The sequence below is a fragment of the Engystomops pustulosus genome, chromosome 5 (genome assembly GCF_040894005.1).
Source record: "Engystomops pustulosus chromosome 5, aEngPut4.maternal, whole genome shotgun sequence".
NCBI classification, from domain to species: Eukaryota; Metazoa; Chordata; class Amphibia; order Anura; family Leptodactylidae; genus Engystomops; species Engystomops pustulosus.
In genome coordinates this window covers 8,760,098-8,779,168 of record NC_092415.1, presented here as the reverse complement: position 1 = coordinate 8,779,168, position 19,071 = coordinate 8,760,098, and the positions used below count along the sequence as shown (strand labels likewise).

General features: G+C 43.2%; 1 protein-coding gene across 1 annotated transcript in view; it reads right to left on the bottom strand.

Annotated features, from left to right (window-relative positions):
* Positions 1 to 9,311: 9,311 nt before the first annotated feature.
* Positions 9,312 to 19,071, bottom strand: part of KCNK9 (potassium two pore domain channel subfamily K member 9) — a 138,348-nt gene continuing 128,588 nt past the window's right edge. The window contains exon 2 of the mRNA XM_072151137.1: positions 9,312 to 12,467. Within this exon, the coding sequence (XP_072007238.1) occupies positions 11,626 to 12,467 (842 nt within the window). The 3' untranslated portion in view covers positions 9,312 to 11,625. The remainder of the gene's footprint in view (positions 12,468 to 19,071) is intronic.

The window sequence follows — 19,071 nt, the reverse complement described above, 5'->3', positions numbered from 1 at the left end:
GTTATGGTAGCCAGAATATGGTAATCAAACAACTGCTGGGCTTTAGGGTGCGGTCACACGTACCATTAGCGTTGCGTCTACAAACGCAGCACTGGGGCTACGGGGGCGGGCCTCGACCCAATCGCATATGCGTTTCTATAGAAATGCATGTGATTGGTTATCAGAACCAGGTGTCTTGCATTATAACTATTGGTTGGCGATCACTACCGGTACGTCTGACCGCACCCTTAGAGTAGATTGAACACTGGTAATTATGTGATTGCATTTGTAATGTCCTGGAGTGGGGCCATTAATACCATATTTTTTTGGACTATAAGGCGCACAAAAAATCCTTTGATTGTCTCAGAAATCAAAGTCGTGCCTTATAGTCCAGTGCGCCTTATATATGAACCGTACTTACAGACAGTAGCTGCCTTGAGCTGTGCACAGGTCTGCCTCCTGCTGGTCATTCATCCATATAATCCGGTGCGCCTTATGTATGAACCTAGACGTTTTAGCAGGAATTTATTGATTGTGCACCTTATAATCCGGTGTGCCTTATAGTCCAAAAATACAGTATATGTAATTCTGGATTTCTTGCCCCAGAGATCTACTGGGACTGATCACCCAGCTAGTTTCTTCAACTGAAGTAAATTTGGATATTTAGGTCCTCATTGGCACTCAAGATCCCTTACTTCCTTCCCTAGTTAGGCTGCATGGCAAAACACTACCACCAAGTTACGGTAAGTAATAGGGCATTACATGTGCAATATTATTTGTATGTCTGTTAAACCCAAGGGTAAAAATATTATTTTTATTATGTTTAAACAAATTATAACTACCTGAGGCTGAGCAGGCAGGTTGTTGGCTGATATATAGGTTCTTTCTAGGGCTCTGGGTCTCAGTCTAGAGATTTCTGGGTGAAAACACGCTGATTATTGCTAAACTGCTATCCCATGGTGCTAATGTAGCAAATCTAACCTGGTTCATTAGAGATACTCCCAGCCGAGCTGATTACTGGTCCAGGCTGATGTTTCTGCAAAGGTTTTCACTACTGCGACATCAAAGAGCTAGAGAATCTGGACCAGAGGTAATATAAGGACCACCAGTAGTTAGATGATGATGATTATAAGTTAGATAAACTGGACCAGTGGTAATATGATGACCTCTAAGAGATAAAGAAGCTGGACCAGAGGTCTTATAAGGACCTTTAAGTGATAAGTAAGCTGAACCACTGGTAATCTAGTGACCTTTAAGAGATAAATAAAGCTGGGCCAGTGAAGATATGAGGACCTTTTAAGAATTAGAGATTGGACCAGTGGTGATATGATGACCTCTAAGAAATAAAGAATCTGGACCAGTGGTGATCTGGACCCCCAACGTTCAGCAAGTTATCATGTTTTGTGGGAAACCCTTTTTTAGAGTTAGAGAAGACACCTGACCTCTGACCTCTAGAAGATAAATAAGTGTGGAGACCAGCAGAGGACAACATCCAGGATCTGCAGATGACACAACATTTCTGTCTGTAATCCATATCCGAGGAGGTTTTCTGATTTGTTTCTAGTGGTCAGAACCGTGAAAACACTCAGAACTGCAAAACCTGCAGGCCATTCATCCTGACTTCAGAGTCCAGCTCTTGGGCCTTGCGTTGCTCATCTCCAGATTGCGCAGAACTATTCTTGGGATATTTACCTGGCAAAAATTACAAAGCTATAAATAATTTTGCCTGCATCCAGGACGTACAGTTCTCCTTGCCCCTGATGCTCCGTATAGGTTCATTTATTCAACTTTTATTCCAAAGTCAATAATTTAACCCCTTCCCGCACCCAGACGTAATAGTGCATTGGTGTGAGAAGGTACATAGGACGAGCTATTACGTCCTGAATCAGCAGCGGCTCACGAGTGGAGGCGGCACCAGCAGCAGCGCACCCTAATACCCGATATCTAAAACCTCACATATTTGGTATTGCTGCGTCCGTAACAATCTGTATAATTAAACAACATTTTTTGACCAGCAAGCTGAACGCCGTAAAAAAAACCCTGAAAAACGTTCACAAAAAAAAGATATTTTTTTACTAACCCCTTACCGATGTGTGACGTATCTGTACATCACACGTCAGTTGCTCCTGTATGGGGAGGGCGCACAGGCTCCCGGAAAATTGGGTATCAAACTTTGTGGATCCTTTTTGCCATTTAATCCATTGTAAAAGTTGAATTTTCTGCCTAATATGAATGTATTGTCCAAAAAAATTGCTCCTCCATTTTGTTTTAACCCCTATAAAACACCTTCACCCCTCAAAAAAATTCTTAAAAGTGGTTTTTCATACGCTGAGGGATGTAGTCTCCATAATAGGGTAATTTTTCACGTCCCGCTATTATTTGAGCTTCTCACAGTCAATTGAAAGTTGAGCAGGTCCCTCTAAATACAAGATTTTCCAAAAACTGTGAAAATTGGCACCTGTCACCGGTGCCTCTGCGATCCATGTCGCGGATAGCGGGCACACATGTGCTACTCTCCATAGCTTTGCTCCCCCGGCCTGAACTCACCTCTCCATGCTCCCGTCCTGTCTATGCTGCGTGCGTCCCCGCTCCCTAGGGCGCGCATGCCGGTTCTCAAAGATTTAAAGGGCCAGCGCGCCACTGATTGGCGCTGCCACTTCCCGGTTTTGCCGGCTGTTCCCATCATTCCCCGCCGGATCTTTGAGCTCATAGTGATTAGAGAAAGCTTCCTGTTCCTTTCTCCGTGTTCCTGTTTCCCGTTCCTGTGCGGTTGCCTGTTCCTGCCTTGAGCTGCTGTTGTGACCCCGAACCTGAACCTTGGCTACCACTGTGGGCTAGTTGCATCTGTGGAATGACCTGGTGGTACCACGCCGCATCAAGACCATCCCGCTTTGCGGTGAGCGCTGGTGAAGACAAAGTACCACTTAGATTTCGGTCCCAGGTGTTGACTAGTACATCTCCCGCGATGGTCCAGGGGGTCCACAGACTCAGAACCCTGACAGTACCAAAATTCTAAGCCTCATAGAAAAATACATGGATTCTTAAAAAAACATCCCAACATAAAGCAGATATTTGGGAAAGTTATGAATTAGTTTGGGTGCTTTAAACCAATTTGAAGTACAAGAAAAATCGCAAAACTCAAAAATCCCCTGGAAATGTTATAGCGTTCCAAAGCTACAACCACTTATAGTGACCCATGGGCCGCGTCCTAGAGGCCAAAATAGGTGCTGTCCAGCCGGAAGCTCTCATGCGCACCATCTCCCAGCGCTTACAACGCTGAGAGATAGGGACGGATAGGAGGAGCCGTCCACATCGCGGACCGGAAGCTCCCTGTGTGTGGCTTCCGTGCCCCTGTAAACAAACAGGGGCACGGATCGGAGGGACCGCGGCGCGGGACATCGGCGGCTCCGGAGGAGGTAAGTGGATGTTTATTATGTTTAACTAGCCCTCCCCAGCCTGGCCGTAAACATCAGGTTTATTCACAGACAACAGCTGATCACTTACCTACAGCTGGTCCCTGGTGATCACTTACCTACAGCTGGTCCCTGGTGATCACTTACCTACAGCTGGTCCCTGGTGATCACTTACCTACAGCTGGTCCCTGGTGATCACTTACCTACAGCTGATCACTGGTGATCACTTATCTACAGCTGATCATTGGGGATGACTTACCTACAGCTGATCTCTGGTGATCACTTATCTACAGCTGTTCTCTGGTGATCACTTATCTATAGCTGATCACTGGGGATCACTTACCTACAGCTGATCACTGGTGATCACTTATCTATAGCTGATCACTGGGGATCACTTACCTACAGCTGATCACTGGGATCATTTATCTACAGCTAATGACTGGTCATCACTTATCTAAAACTGATCACTGGTGATCACTTACCTACAGCTGAACACTGGTGATCACTTATCTACAGCAGATCACTGGGGATCACTTACCTACAGCTGATCACTGGTGATCACTTACCTACAGCTGATCACTGGTGATCACTTATCTACAGCAGATCACTGGGGATCACTTACCTACAGCTGATCACTGGTAATCACTTATCTACAGCTGATCACGGGTAATCACTTATCTATAGCTGATCACTGGTGATCACTTATCTACAGCTGATCTCTGGTGATCACTTACCTACAGCTGATCACTGGGGATCATTTATCTACAGCTGATCACTGGGGATCACTTACCTACAGCTGATCACTGGTGATCACTTATCTACAGCTGATCACTGGGGATCACTTACCTACAGCTGATCACTGGTAATCACTTATCTACAGCTGATCACGTTTAATCACTTATCTATAGCTGATCACTGGTGATCACTTATCTACAGCTGATCACTGGTGATCACTTATCTACAGCTGATCACTGGGGATCATTTATCTATAGATTATCACTGGGGATCACTTACCTACAGCTGATCACTGGTAATCACTTATCTATAGCTGATCACTGGTGATCACTTATCTACAGCTGATCACTGGTGATCACTTATCTACAGCTGATCACTGGGGATCACTTATCTATAGATTATCACTGGTGATCACTTATCTACAGCTGATCCCTGCTGATCACTTATCTATAGCTGATCACTGGAGATCACTTACCTATAGATTATCACTGGTGATCACTTATCTATAGCTGATCACTGGGGATCACTTATCTACAGCTGATCACTGGGATCATTTATCTACAGCTAATGACTGGTGATCACTTATCTAAAACTGATCACTGGGGATCACTTACCTACAGCTGATCACTGGTGATCACTTATCTATAGCTGATCACTGGGGATCACTTACCTACAGCTGATCACTGGTCATCACTTATCTACAGCTGATCACTGGGGATCACTTATCTATAGCTGATCACTGGTGATCACTTATCTACAGCTGATCACTTGGGATCATTTATCTATAGATTATCACTGGGGATCACTTACCTACAGCTGATCACTGGTAATCACTTATCTATAGCTGATCACTGGTAATCACTTATCTATAGCTGATCACTGGTGATCACTTATCTATAGATTATCACTGGTGATCACTTATCTATAGCTGATCACTGGTGATCACTTATCTATAGCTGATCACTGGTGATCACTTATCTATAGATTATCACTGGTGATCACTTATCTATAGCTGATCACTGCTGATCACTTACCTACAGCTGAACACTTCTGATCACTTATCTACAGCTGATTATTCGTGTTCACCTATCTACAAATGATCACTAGAGATCACTCAGTCCACAGTTGATTTTTCTTTAAAGTGAACCTGTCACAGGAAATTCCAATAGCCTGAGCTGTGCTAATTTTAATATACATTTTTAATTATTTTTTACTAATTTTTATAATTACTTTATTTATGTCTTTGTCTGCATTTTGAATTTCATTTCAGTACTTTATATAAGTTTAACTCACATTACACTCATCCTTATTTTGCTTGTATTCTTTCTCTCCTTCACACCATACCTCTCACTCTGCTCAATGCACATGACAGGAAGTGGGGATGGAGGAGGGAGCTGGATGAGTGGGGAGGAGACAGACAAGGGGTGTAGCTGCCCATACCCTGGGACTCACCACATGCTTCTGGCAGGGAGCCAGGTAATGTGAGGCAAACTTTTATAAAGTACAAAAATTGTAAAAATTGCTGACAAAGGCATTTTTAAAAACCTCGCATAGGCTATTGGAAACTGTCACAAGCTTAAAAACAACATTCCTGGTGACAGGTTTTCTTTAAGCCGTAAAAGTAATAGATCTTTGTCACAAGTTGGTGACATAGAGGGGCACAAGTTGTATCCTTTACATTGGGCCTCAAAGTATTAATCAATATTTAGCTCAGCAAAATGAGTCAACTGGATAAGGGATTTACATGACCGCAAGATCAGACTACAGTTTGATTGTTTGTAGTCTGTAACCATGGTAACACATGGGACTGCATGGAAGCTGTAATGAAGCACAATGAAGTTTACTGGTTCATTGAGTGATGATGTATTTGTTGTTGGCCACATGTCATCATCTACTGTGTGTAGACTCTTATTGTAATATATTACACAAGTAAGATTGAAGATAATTTTTTAGAAACATTTTTTATTGTTTTTTTTTTTTTTCATGGATTGACATCAATGGTTCCGAGTAATATCCCTTGGCAGATGAAGATGTTCATTCTTTTTAGACATTTCTTGCTGCTTTCAGTGGAGATTGACCCATCAGACACGGACCTTACATGGTGGACCTCACCACGGAGCACAGCGGCTTGAGCAAAGCTTCCTTCAGAGTCAGTTTGATGGACTATAGAAGAGCTTTATGAACAGTAAGGTTTCTACATTGTTGCAATTCAAGGGTTTTATCATCAAAGTTTAAAGGGAACCTGTCACCAGGGACCTCATTTTCACTAAAGACAGGTTGCAGAAGCCCATCACACCTGCAGTGCACATCTGCCTTACTGCCTTTTTTTGGATGCATTTAAAAACTCAGCATGTGCTTTGTCTGTGCTGCTCAATCACTCCTCAGCTCTCAGCCCCCACATATCTGCTCTTGTATAACTCCTGTGCCTTCACTCACACAGGGACAGAGCTTAAAGCCTGGTGAACTGACATCAGTGGGGGGAAGGAGGAGCTGTACAGGAGCACAAAGGTGGGGGCTGAGAGTTGAGGAGTGAGCAGCACAAAGGTGGGGGCTGAGAGCTGAGGAGTGAGCAGCACGAAGGTGAGAGTTAAGAGCTGAGGAGTGATTGAGCAGCACAGACAAGGCACATGTTGTTTTTTAATGTATTCAAACCAAAACATACCCTAGGATTAAACAGGATTTGAAAGTCTAGGTAAGTTAAAACACAATTATATTGTAATGCAAATGCTCAGAAAAGGCAGAAAGGCAGATGTGCAATCCCAGTGTAGTCTTTAGTGAAACTGTCACCTTGGTGACAGATTCCCTTTAACTTTCATAATTTTTCATAAATTTTATAACTACTTACCCAAGTGTTTTAAAAACATGTGTCAACCTCTAAAACAGTTTTTTTCCCCCAAAACCTATGTGCCTGACGCATGAACACTGGATGGGAAAATTAAAACATCACATGACCACGGCAGCCATTATCTCATCACACAATGACTTTAAGTCCATGAGGACACTAATGGAATATCGGACGCATATATGACCCACCTTTGCCTGTAGGTGTCCTCTTCTTCACTGGTAGTGAACAGCCTACCATGGTCATGGTATACCATTATACCAGGGATTATGTAATCATATGGTATTGACATAGTTTCATAGTTTATACGGTTGAAAAAAGACACTTGTCCATCAATTTCAACCAAGGAAGGGAAGGGATTGGATGAGGAAGAGATTTAGGGGAAATAATTCTATATAACATAACCATCAATGTTATTTAGGTGTAAAAAGGCATCTAGACCCTTCTTGAAGCTCTCTGCAACAACAACTTTCACCATATTTTTTGTATGGACCATTCATATATTTTTGTAAATTAATCGTGTCCCCTCGTAGTCGTCTCTTTTCCAATTTTATTAACCCTTAATATTTTAGACTTTTATGTACAATTGTCGTCGAAAATATTGCAGATGGATTGTGTGTAAAAGTTTGTCTACACAAATTGGCAAATCGTGTGCTAAGTGCCCTTTTTACCCTTTAGTAAGTCCCAAAATGGGGAAAATAGGACCTTAGCAAAGACTCAGTGGGTTATTGGTGATCTTCACTGTTCCCAGGATCTACCAAGTCTAACCTATAACCCTACATTGTTTATCCACAGGAAGGCAAGAAAATGCTTGTCAATTGGCCAATAAAGATAAGAAAAATTCCCCTCCCCAACTCCAAGACTGTGGCCTGAAAAAATTCCTGGATAAACGTCCCATCACAAGTTCCCATAACTTGATATTTTGTTTTGCATCTCGTAGATGTTCTCCAATACAATTTACCTTTCAAGATTTTTCTATACTGTGTTTTTTAGTTATAAAAACGAATATTTAACAATGTGATGTCTACAACCATAAGAGATCAGGATATCAGTTTTCATCAGATCCGAAACATTGTATCGTAAGGAAGTCAGAACCAAAGCAACAGTAAAACCCAACTTACAAGAGGACCTTTCACCACGTCCACCAACTCCAACACTTTGCATCCTTTAATATACATGAGAGAACCTAATTAATATAGTTTCAGAATCCAATATGCAAATTAGACTCTTTTTGGCCAAATGGGCGGTTCTGGGTAATTCTCCGCTCCATTGACCCAAAAGAATAGATAGAATGGGGGTTATTTATCATAGGACCAGCTCCTTGGGTCACTTCTATTGGGGGTTATTTATCATTGGTTTTCCTGAGCTTTTTTGGCATGAAAAAAATCTCAAAATAGTCAAATTGAGGTTTTTTCAAACTTCTCACTGCTAAAAAGGTCTCACAGGACTATTTCCATCTCTTCATTATTCTGGCCTAAACATAGGACTACTGCTAGTGCTACGCCGTGCAAAGTCAGAATCATGACTTGAGACTTTTGCAAAAAGTCTCATAAAAAGTCTCAAACTTTCTCCAGTCCCTGCTAGTGGATGTGCTGAGACTTTTTTTTTGCATTTTGAGACTTTTTTTGGGACTTTAAAAAAAAAAATCCCAGACATAAAATAGACCATAAGAACATTTATTAAAGGGCTAAAGTTACTTTAATGAATCTGATGGGCAGCCGAGCTCCAATAATAGACAGGGTACTGTCCCTAAGAGCCGCCTAATGATAAATAACCCCCTATATCTATTTTTGGAGCTCCACTGCCTATCATATTCACTAAAGTTGCTTTGGCCATGTTCTGTCTAGAATTTTATTTTTCAAAAAGTCCCAAAAATGTCTCAAAATGCATAAAAAGTCTCAGCACAGAGACCAGCAGGGACTGGAGTAACTGTGAGACTTTTTATAAGACTTTTTTTGCAAAAGTCCCAAGCCATGCCTCTGGCTTTGCACAGTGTTGCAGTATTTCTAGGTTTACACCAGATTAATAAAGAGGTGGAAATAGTCCTGTGAGACTTTTTAGCGGTGAAAAGTCTCAAAAATCCTCAATGCAACTACTTTGAGGCTTTTTTTTACACCAAAAATGCCCAGGAAAACTAATGAGAAATAATAACCCCCAATTACTCCAAAATGGCGCAGGCTAGAGAGAAAATTCCAACTTTGCCAAACTTGATGGATCGGATCCTCCTCCAGGATGCAGAGAGTTGGAAGAGGTGGAGGTGTTGAAAAGTCCACTTCAAATAACAAAAAGTTTTTTTTTTGTTTTTTCTTTGCCAAAATCAGGAGAAGACAACTTCAGACGGATAGAGATATGAACATTTTTATTGCAACCCATAAATAGTCATCTTTTATCTTATGAGGTACAAAGCTTTGCAACTGAGTGCATCAAATCCTACGGGTTGTGCGCTGGCCCGGTACATACCGCCAGTGGACATGTCTGCAAAAAGACTTTTAGAACCCAAAGCTTTTCAAAAGCAAACTGACGGCATCTATTATAGACACTGATCAACCCCAGTGGAATCTGCTTTTGCAAGCCCCCCCCCCCCCCAAAAAAACCTTGCAGTTCCAAGTCTCTTTAAAAACCAAAGCTATGTGGCTTATATCAGAGAAATTCTGCCCCTCCCACTTGCCAATATGGCATCTAAAAGGGATACGCAACCTTTGCCAATTTTCGAGAAGGGTTCTGTTCCCTTATCCCCTTCCCGAGACCAACAAAGGCTTAAAATCATTATTTACAAATCAAAAAAAAAAAACTCCATAGAGGAACAATCTTATCTCTCCCGAAATACAAGGAAGTCCCTGTCTCTATTTTTGATTGAATTTAGAAAAAAAAAAAAAGTTGTACATCCACCCGAATATACCCAACCTCTTATCAAGCATTCCCTAAAAATAGAATTCTATTCATGCAGGTACTTGCTGCACCAAAAAAATATTAGATATATTTATTTATTTATATATATATTTATTTTTTATTTTTTTGTTTTAATAAAACTATGAAAAAAAAACAAAACAAACAAGTCTAAATCAAATCGATGACTCGATCCGGTTCAAACGAGGATTCTCCAAGCAAATGTAAAAAAAAAAAATTTGGAACCGGGTGGCAAATTAGAAAAAAAAAAAAAGGTGAATAAAATTATTTAAAAAAATTAAAAACGAATGAAAAAAATGCAGCTTTGTTATGAATTATATGCTTTTTTTTTTTATTATTATTATAATGCATACCAGTTTCACAAAGTGCATGCTTTATTTTTAAATTTTTTTTGGAACTGGCAAGCGAGAAAGATCCGTTCTCTCCTTCTGTTTTTAACAATTTTTTTTATTTTTTAAAACAATCTATCAAGCATTTTTTGAAGATGTATCAGGCTATATACCCGGCATACAGACTGCCTAATGCACATGCTTCATCTGGCATTTAAAAAATAAACCATAAAAATAAGTTTTTTATTTTTTTGAATTTTTTTTTTTAGTTTTTTTTTTTTTTCTTCTTACATTAGGGAATAACCTCAAGATTAAGAATTTTTTTTCAAGTAATTAAATACCTGATACACAGATCTATTTTTAGTAGTTAAAGGGGTATTCCGGGAATATGAACGTCTGACAGAAAAACCCATGATGATATAACTAAATGAATACAACAATACTCAATGTCATTAGTCACAAAATGGAGCTTAAATAATTTGATTTTATGATTTACTAAATTTATGGCCTCTCTAAAGTAGGTGGAGTTATCACTAAGATGGCCGCCACTGGAAACTACAAGTTCCATGATCCTTTAGTACTCAGTAACTCCTCCTCCCTCTTATGCTCTGCTCCCAGTGATGATATAACAGGTTTTTTTGCTCTGTTACCATAGTAATGATGTGTAACTGCCATCACCACAACACTGGCCATACTGGATGCACTGCAACCAACCAACAACAGCCAAACGTAGTGGTGATCACATGACCTGCCCAGGCAGCTGCAGGACATGTGATGTGGACATGTGACCAGAAGCCATCTTCTGTTCTGCGACGGACCGCGCGGAGGAAATTAACGGACTGATTAAAGGGCCAGTAGCATTTTAATTCTTCATTACAGTCTATGTCATCAGCATTTTCTGCTAAGGGGAGCAAAATTTTAAATAACAACTAATTACACATTAGCTTATATTTTGAGTGTCCACTTGTATATGAATTATGCTGATTCCTGGAATACCCCTTTAAGGGATTGCACAGACTTCATTGTATACCCGTCGCCCGCTCGAAAAAAAAAAAAACATTACCAAAAAAAAAAAAAAAAATTTTCTCAGTTCATAAATACGAGGGGCACACAAATGCCCCGTTTTTTTTTTTTTTTTTGTATGTGACTTTGGAATCTGTACTCTGTATATATAGAATCTTTTCATTGACTACGAAATCCTGTGAAATCCGTTGAGTCGTCATGTAAGGCATACTTTGCTGGAGTAGAAGGTTCTCATGCTTCATGCTCAAAGATTGAGTCTGAGAGAAGGCCGGCTAGTTAATTTTTTTTTTTGTGTGTGTTTTTTTTGTCCCTCCCCCACTCTCTGTCTCAATTCGAAATAGAAGGGCAAAGAGAGAGAGAGATAATGGTGACCCGTGGCAAAAGAACGGAGGAGATCTCAGATGGACTTTCGCCTTTTCATTAGCCGGTGGTTTTCCGTAAAGCTGTGCAACCCGGGAGAAATAGAACTAACGGGGGAGGGGAAGAGACTGTTTTTTAATGTGCTTGGCGATATCTCCTCGATCTTGTAGGATATGGAGTGAAAGTACTGTGGGTTCAGCTTGGAGCTGAAGGAATTTTGATGGGACACCATCCGGCTGGTGTATTCGTGGGACCTGTAACACATACAAGAACAAACGGACTGAAGGTCTGTAACTTCGGCCTTATACCGAGGCCGGCCGTGTTGTGAGTCTTCTTGGATGTGGATGATCATGCTGCTCCGGTTCCCGGCGAGAGACGCCCGCTCCTCCGCGTCTCTCCTTTCGTCTTCACTGTTCATGGTTAAAAACCTGAGAACAACTAAGTTAAGAAATGCCCCGATGACCGTCAAACCCACCAAAATGTACATAAAGCTAAAAGCCACGTAGACTGGCTTCTTTTGGAGGGCCCGGTTTTTCTGGAGGGCCACGTAGTCTCCAAATCCTATTGTAGTTAAAGTTATAAAGCAATAATAATATGCCTGGAAAAAGCTCCAATCTTCGTAATGGGAGAAGGCTGCAGCTCCGATGCATAATGTCCCCATGCAGGAGAAGAAGCCAACGGTGACCATGTTCTCCATGGAGACCTCCGTGCTCCTCATGCCGCAGCATTTCTTGATTCTTTTCAGGAGGTACTTCACAAAGGTGTTCATTCGCTCACCGAGGCTCTGGAACATGACCAGGGTAAGAGGGATTCCTAGCACGGCGTAGAACATGCAGAAGGCCTTTCCAGCATCCGTACCAGGAGCGGCATGTCCATAACCTGGAAGAAGACACAAGAGGTGCATCAGGAAGGGGTCACAATCTTCATTAGTACAAAACATTTCTGTCTCATTTAATTGGACAAACTCAATAGAAAAGTAGATCCAGCAAATAGGTGAAAGGATACTTAAAGGGGTATTCCCATGAAGACAAGATTCTTAAATATACTCAGGATAACAAAATAACACATTCTCTATTATTAACAAAAATACATAATTTCACAGATATAGTTCCATCCTGTCTCTATCAGTCCTGGTGTTAACAAGGTTGGTTGTCCCTGGACATAACCGTAAATCTTCTTACTATGGTCGTATTCTTCTCATGAATAGCTTCTCCTGTCTGCACAACGCAGTGCTCTCTGTCTCCTGCTTCTCCTCTCTGCATTACAAGACCAGCTCAGACACAGGCACTTCCCGTCTGCTAGCAGCAGTGTGCAGAATCTTACTCTACCAGCTACAGGCAAGATAAGGTCTTTATCCTAGGGGAGGGGAAGGCATAGCAAAGCTGACTGTGTGTGTTATAGGTGAGATAGCAGAGCTGTGGTGTTTCACTGTGTCTTATATCCATCTCATGACTCTCATTTCTGATCTCTCTTTTTCTCTTTGTCAGATACTAGTAGAATGTTCCGAAGCTAAATAAAAGTGTATATAAACCCTGGATCCTGATAATCTAAGCACATTATCAGCACACAGCATCTCACAGCACAGAGGAATCATGAAGTGTCTGCTTATAGAGTCTTGGCTCACACTCTGAAATCTTGCACTGACCATCACTTAGTGATACGAGCTAAAACAGCAAAAAAATAAGTAAAACTAGTAAAATAGTAAAGTAAAGGGTTAAAAATTATCTATATTGTGTAAACATCACTAGGGGATTAAAATTTGAGAACCTTCTTTTTCACTAGCAACCCCCTTTAAGGAGATCCAGATTGAGAAGGCAATGATTTCTTGGCCCATAAAGTTTTATGAAGCCAAATCTGTAGGGGCAGCGCAGTGGCTCAGTGGTTAGCATTACAGCCTTGCAGCGCTGGGATCTGGGTTCAAGTCCCACCAAGTTTAACTTTTTCAAAGAGTTTGTATGTTCTCTCCGTGTTTGCATGGGTTTCCTCTTAGTCCTCCGGTTTCCTCCCACACTGTAAAACACACTGGTAGGTTGATTAGATTGTGAGCCCCAATGGGTACAGGGACTGATTTGGGAAGTTCTGTGCAGCGCTGCGTAATGCGCTATATAAATAAAGGAATTATTAGTATGAAACCCATTTATGGACATAAGACTGCGGCCACCCATCGCTTTCAGGCTCCCCAATGACTTGCAGGACACCATATGGCGGGTTTATTATTAGTGCCTCATAGTCACAGTGTGTGGAGTGTGGACCGGGTGAATCAGATGTGGTGTAATGCTGTATAATATTTGGTACTATGCCTTTAAGAAGGGGACTGTACTCATTTAGTGATTGTAAAACCTATGGTCCGGGGCTGTAGGTTCTAGAATGAGGGAGAATATAAAGCCCCAGCATGCACTGCGCCTCCCTGATATAGAAACCAGCCTACAGCGACACTTTGTAACGATGTGACCATTTCGTGTAGATCCCATAGACTCCTGTACACGTCTCCAGAATCACAGGATGATAATTTTAGGTTCTCATATTATTATTATCCATGGGGTATAATGACAGAGGAACCACGAGGCGCCATAGAGGTAACAGTCCTGCGCCTCTACCGCGCCCCAGCAGCGCTTATACATGATACACGGAGGGGGACAACAAGACAATAGTTATTATTATAGGGAGGGGCAGGATAAATCACAGGTTGGAGCATTACAGTAATTTAAGTCATGTCTGACTGCAGTGTGTAGGAAGCTGTAATGTACACGACACGTACAGCCAGAGCCCAAATATATCCTGTATAATACTCCAGAGCTGCACTCACTATTCTACTGCTGGTGCAGTCACTGTGTACATACATGACATTACTTATCCTGTACTGATCCTGAGTTACATCCTGTATTATACCCCAGAGCTGCACTCACTATTCTGCTGCTGGTGCAGTCACTGTGTACATACATGACATTACTTATCCTGTACTGATCCTGAGTTACATCCTGTATTATACTCCAGAGCTACACTCACTATTCTGCTGCTGGTGCAGTCACTGTGTACATACATGACATTACTTATCCTGTACTGATCCTGAGTTACATCCTGTATTATACTCCAGAGCTGCACTCACTATTCTGCTGATGGTGCAGTCACTGTACATACATGACATTACTTATCCTGTACTGATCCTGAGTTACATCCAGTATTATACTCCAGAGCTGCACTCACTATTCTGCTGCTGGTGCAGTCACTGTGTACATACATGACATTACTTATCCTGCACTGATCCTGAGTTACATCCTGTATTATACTCCACAGCTGCACTCACTATTCTGCTGCTGGTGCAGTCACTGTGTACATATATGTCATTACTTATCCTGTACTGAGTTACATCCTGTATTATACACCAGAGCTGCACTCACTATTCTGCTGATGGTGCAGTCACTGTCTACATACTTGACATTACTTATCCTGTACTGATCCTGAGTTACATCCCGTATTATACTCCAGAGCTGCACTCACTATTCTGCTGCTGGTGCAGTCACTGTGTACATACATGACATTACTTATCCTGTACTGATCCTGAGTTACATCCTGTATTATACTCCAGAGCTGCACTCACTATTCTGCTGCTGGTGCAGTCACTGTGTACATACATGACATTACTTATCCTGTACTGATCCTGAGTTACATCCTGTATTATACTCCAGAGCTGCACTCACTATTCTGCTGCTGGTGCAGTCACTGTGTACATACATGACATTACTTATCCTGTACTGATCCTGAGTTACATCCTGTAAATCTTTTATTTTATATATAAAAATGAAAAACATAACAATCATAAACATAAATCAAGCCATAACTTCTGGCAAAACAAAACAATTATAATAATAACAAAACAATAATACAAACTAAAAGAGTCTTACGAAAATCTCCTGGCCCAGCCACACACACACCACACAATCAGCATTATAAAACAAAACCTTCACCCAATCCCACCACCTAATTTTTTTTTTATAATTTTTTATATATTTTTTTTTCCATATACAATTTTTTTTTTTTTTTATGAAAACCTAAAGAATACACAAAAAAAGACATAAACAGGAAATAAAAACATTAAATATAACTAACTAAATCCCACGCCCATCACTCTCCCATCCAGACACTGGTCTAACGTCCAAAGTCCGCGCTATATAGTCCAGACCAGTGCCCAGGATCGTATAGTCCACATCCCGTCCACCCCCCTCCCAACCTAACACCCTAACATCAACACCCCAAAACCAACCAACCTATATACACAAGAACTATAACTACATAAATACACAATGTACACAAAATACAAACACATTAAACAAATTAACATAACAAATCCAAACCACATAAAGCCCAGGTTCGGTGCCTGCAAGCCCTACATCTCTATATGCTCAGATACAAAACAAAAATCTACAGTGTCAGCTTCAGCCCAACACCAGGAGAGGAGACGACAGACTAAGGGACACTAAAGGAGAACCCCCTCCAAAGGAGAGAGGCCCTCCCCGTGCCCAGCCTCTCATACTCCAGAGAGCGCACCTTCACCAGGTCACCCAGAATGTTCCTAACCACCTCATCCACCGGGAGGATTTTACGCTGCGTCGACACTAAACACCGTGCGTTCCACGTGTGGTACCTGACCACTAGACTGACTAGGAATAAAGTGCAGCGGTCCCGGCCACCCAGGCCTCTGAATGCTCCATAGGCCCACTCCGCATAGGAGAGACCGGCCAACCCGGGCCAATGGATGGAAGCGCCCACCCGGTTGTACACCTCTGTGTTAAAGGGGCACTGAAGCAGGAAGTGGTCCATGCTCTCCAGCAGGCCACCGCACTCCTCCCGGGGACAACCCCTTTCCTCAGAGCTCCTACACTTCAGATTGTCCCTCACACACAGCTTTCCATGGAAGCAGCGCCAAGCCAAGTCCCAAAACTTCAAGGGGATCCTGATGGAATTCAATAAACTCAAACCCACCCCCAGATCCCGACTTGGGCAATCCCTGAGGGCCAGAGGCTTCTGGAAATGGGTCAACAGAACCCTCTTGTCAAGGACTTTCCTCGACATGGTCCTGATCTCCCACATTCCCAGACCCCACCGGCGAATCACCTTCAGAACCGGGGTAGCGTAAGCCGGAAGATGCCCATGCGGTGTACGAAGATCCTTCACTTGCCCTCCTGTCTCCCATTCCTGGAAGAAAGGCCGAAACCATCCCCTGCAGGAGTATACCCATGGAGGAGCCCTCTCTTTCCAGAGGTTGGCGATATTGATCTTAAGAAAGGTATTCACTAGGAACACCACAGGGTTGACCATACACAACCCTCCTTGTCTCCTCGTGCGGTAAGTAACCTCCCTCTTGATTAGGTTCAGCCTATTCCCCCATAACAGCTGGAAGAACAGACTGTACACCCGAGTCCAGAGGGGTTCTGGCAACATGCACACACTGCCCAGATATATCAGCAATGGGAGCAGGTAGGTTTTGATCAGATTAACCCTTTCTCTGAGGGTCAAAGACCAACCCTTCCACTGGTCCACCCTCTGAGCGGCGATCTTAAGCCTGCCGTCCCAGTTTTGCATGGGGTAATCCCCCTGGCCAAATTCGATGCCGAGAACTTTGGCAGAGTCCTGGGGCCCTGGAAGAGTGTCCGGGAGATCAAAGCCCGGATCCCCCTCTCCCAGCCAGAGACTCTCACACTTATCCCGGTTGATCTTGGACCCAGAAGCTTCTGAGTAGCGGTCAACCTCTGACATCACCCATTGCGCCTCCCCTCTCGAGGACACAAAAACAGTGACGTCATCGGCGTACGCTACCACCCTTAGAGTGGCTTCCGGTGCTGCCCGGTCCATCCCGACTCCCACCAACGGCCCACGATCAACCCTCCTAAGGAATGGGTCAATCGCGAACACGTACAGTAGTGGGCTCAGAGGACAACCCTGGCGAACACCAGACCCGACCTCAAAAGAACGGCCAATCCAACCGTTTACAAGCGGGAAACTCTCTGCCCCTGCGTACAAAACTTTCAGCCAATTGACAAACCCACCCGGCAGGCCATACCTCAGAAGGACAGACCAGAGGTACTCGTGGTTAACCCGATCAAACGCTTTTGCCTGATCCAAGGACAGCAAGTACCCCTTCCAGTTACCAGCCCTGCCCTGCTCCACTGCCTCCCGGACACAAAGCACAGCACTAAATGTACTGCGGCCTGGAACAGAGCAGTGCTGGGTCCCCGAAAGGAGCCGGGGCGCAAACTGCACCAGCCGATTAAACAGCACCTTTGCCAAAACCTTTCTGTCCGTATTGAGAAGCGCTATGGGACGCCAGTTCTCAATACGAGATCGGTCCTTACCCTTTGACAGGATGATCAGGGCTGACCTCCTCATTGACTTCGGCAGAGCGCCCGAGGAAAGACACTCATTGAATACCTCAGTCAAGAGGGGAACCAAGGCGTCCTTAAAGGTCTTATAAAACTCAGATGTTAAGCCATCCGGACCCGGCGATTTCTTGAGGGCGAGCCCTTCAATCGCTAGGCTGACTTCCTCTTCACTGATCATCTCTGTCAAAACATCAAGAGAAGGGTCTACTCCTGGCTCAGGGACAGTTTCAGCCAGGAAAGCCGACATCACATCCCGATCTAGATCCTTCCTGCCCAAGAGGTGTGAGTAGAAGGATCTGACGACCTCCAGAATCCCTGATCTGGACCTTTTCAGGGATCCCGTACTGTCAACCAGTCCCGTGACAACTTTACCATTCACTGACATCTTGCAGTTTCTGTAAGGGTCGGGCGAGCGGTATTTCCCGCAATCCCTCTCAAAAACCAAAGATGCGTGTCTATCGTACTGACACCTCTTCAGCAAGGATTTCACTCTGGAGATGTCCTCACGACTACCTCCAGTCGAGATGAGATGCTCGAGTCTCCTCCTCAGGCCCTGATACAGGCGGTACCTGTCCAGGCTCCTGAGGCTCGTGAGCTGGCGGAAGAATCTCGCCACCCTCTTCTTGAGCATCTCCCACCACTCTGACTTACTGCTACAAAGGCCCAGCAAAGGTACCTGGCTCTGAAGAAAGTCCTCAAAGGATTGTCTTATCTCTGCTTCCTCCAGGAGAGACGAATTGAGCTTCCAGTAGCCTCTTCCCATCCGGGGGGTCTCTGTAACATTCAGAGAAAACAAAATTAAACAGTGGTCGGAGAACTCCACCTCAACAACGGACACTGCTGAAGAAATGGCTTCCTCCTTTAAATAAAACCTGTCTATTCTAGACCTGCAGCTACCCCTATAATAGGTGAACCCCGCGTGGCCTGGGGTGTGCCGGATGTGGACATCCACCAGGCGAGCCTCACTGGCTATGCTATTAAGAGCGACGCTATCATAAGTCAGCTTGTCTCTGGAACCTCCCCTATCCTGGGACCTCGTGACAGCATTGAAGTCCCCTCCAAAGACCACCTGCCGACTTGTAAAAAGGTAGGGCTTGATCCTCATA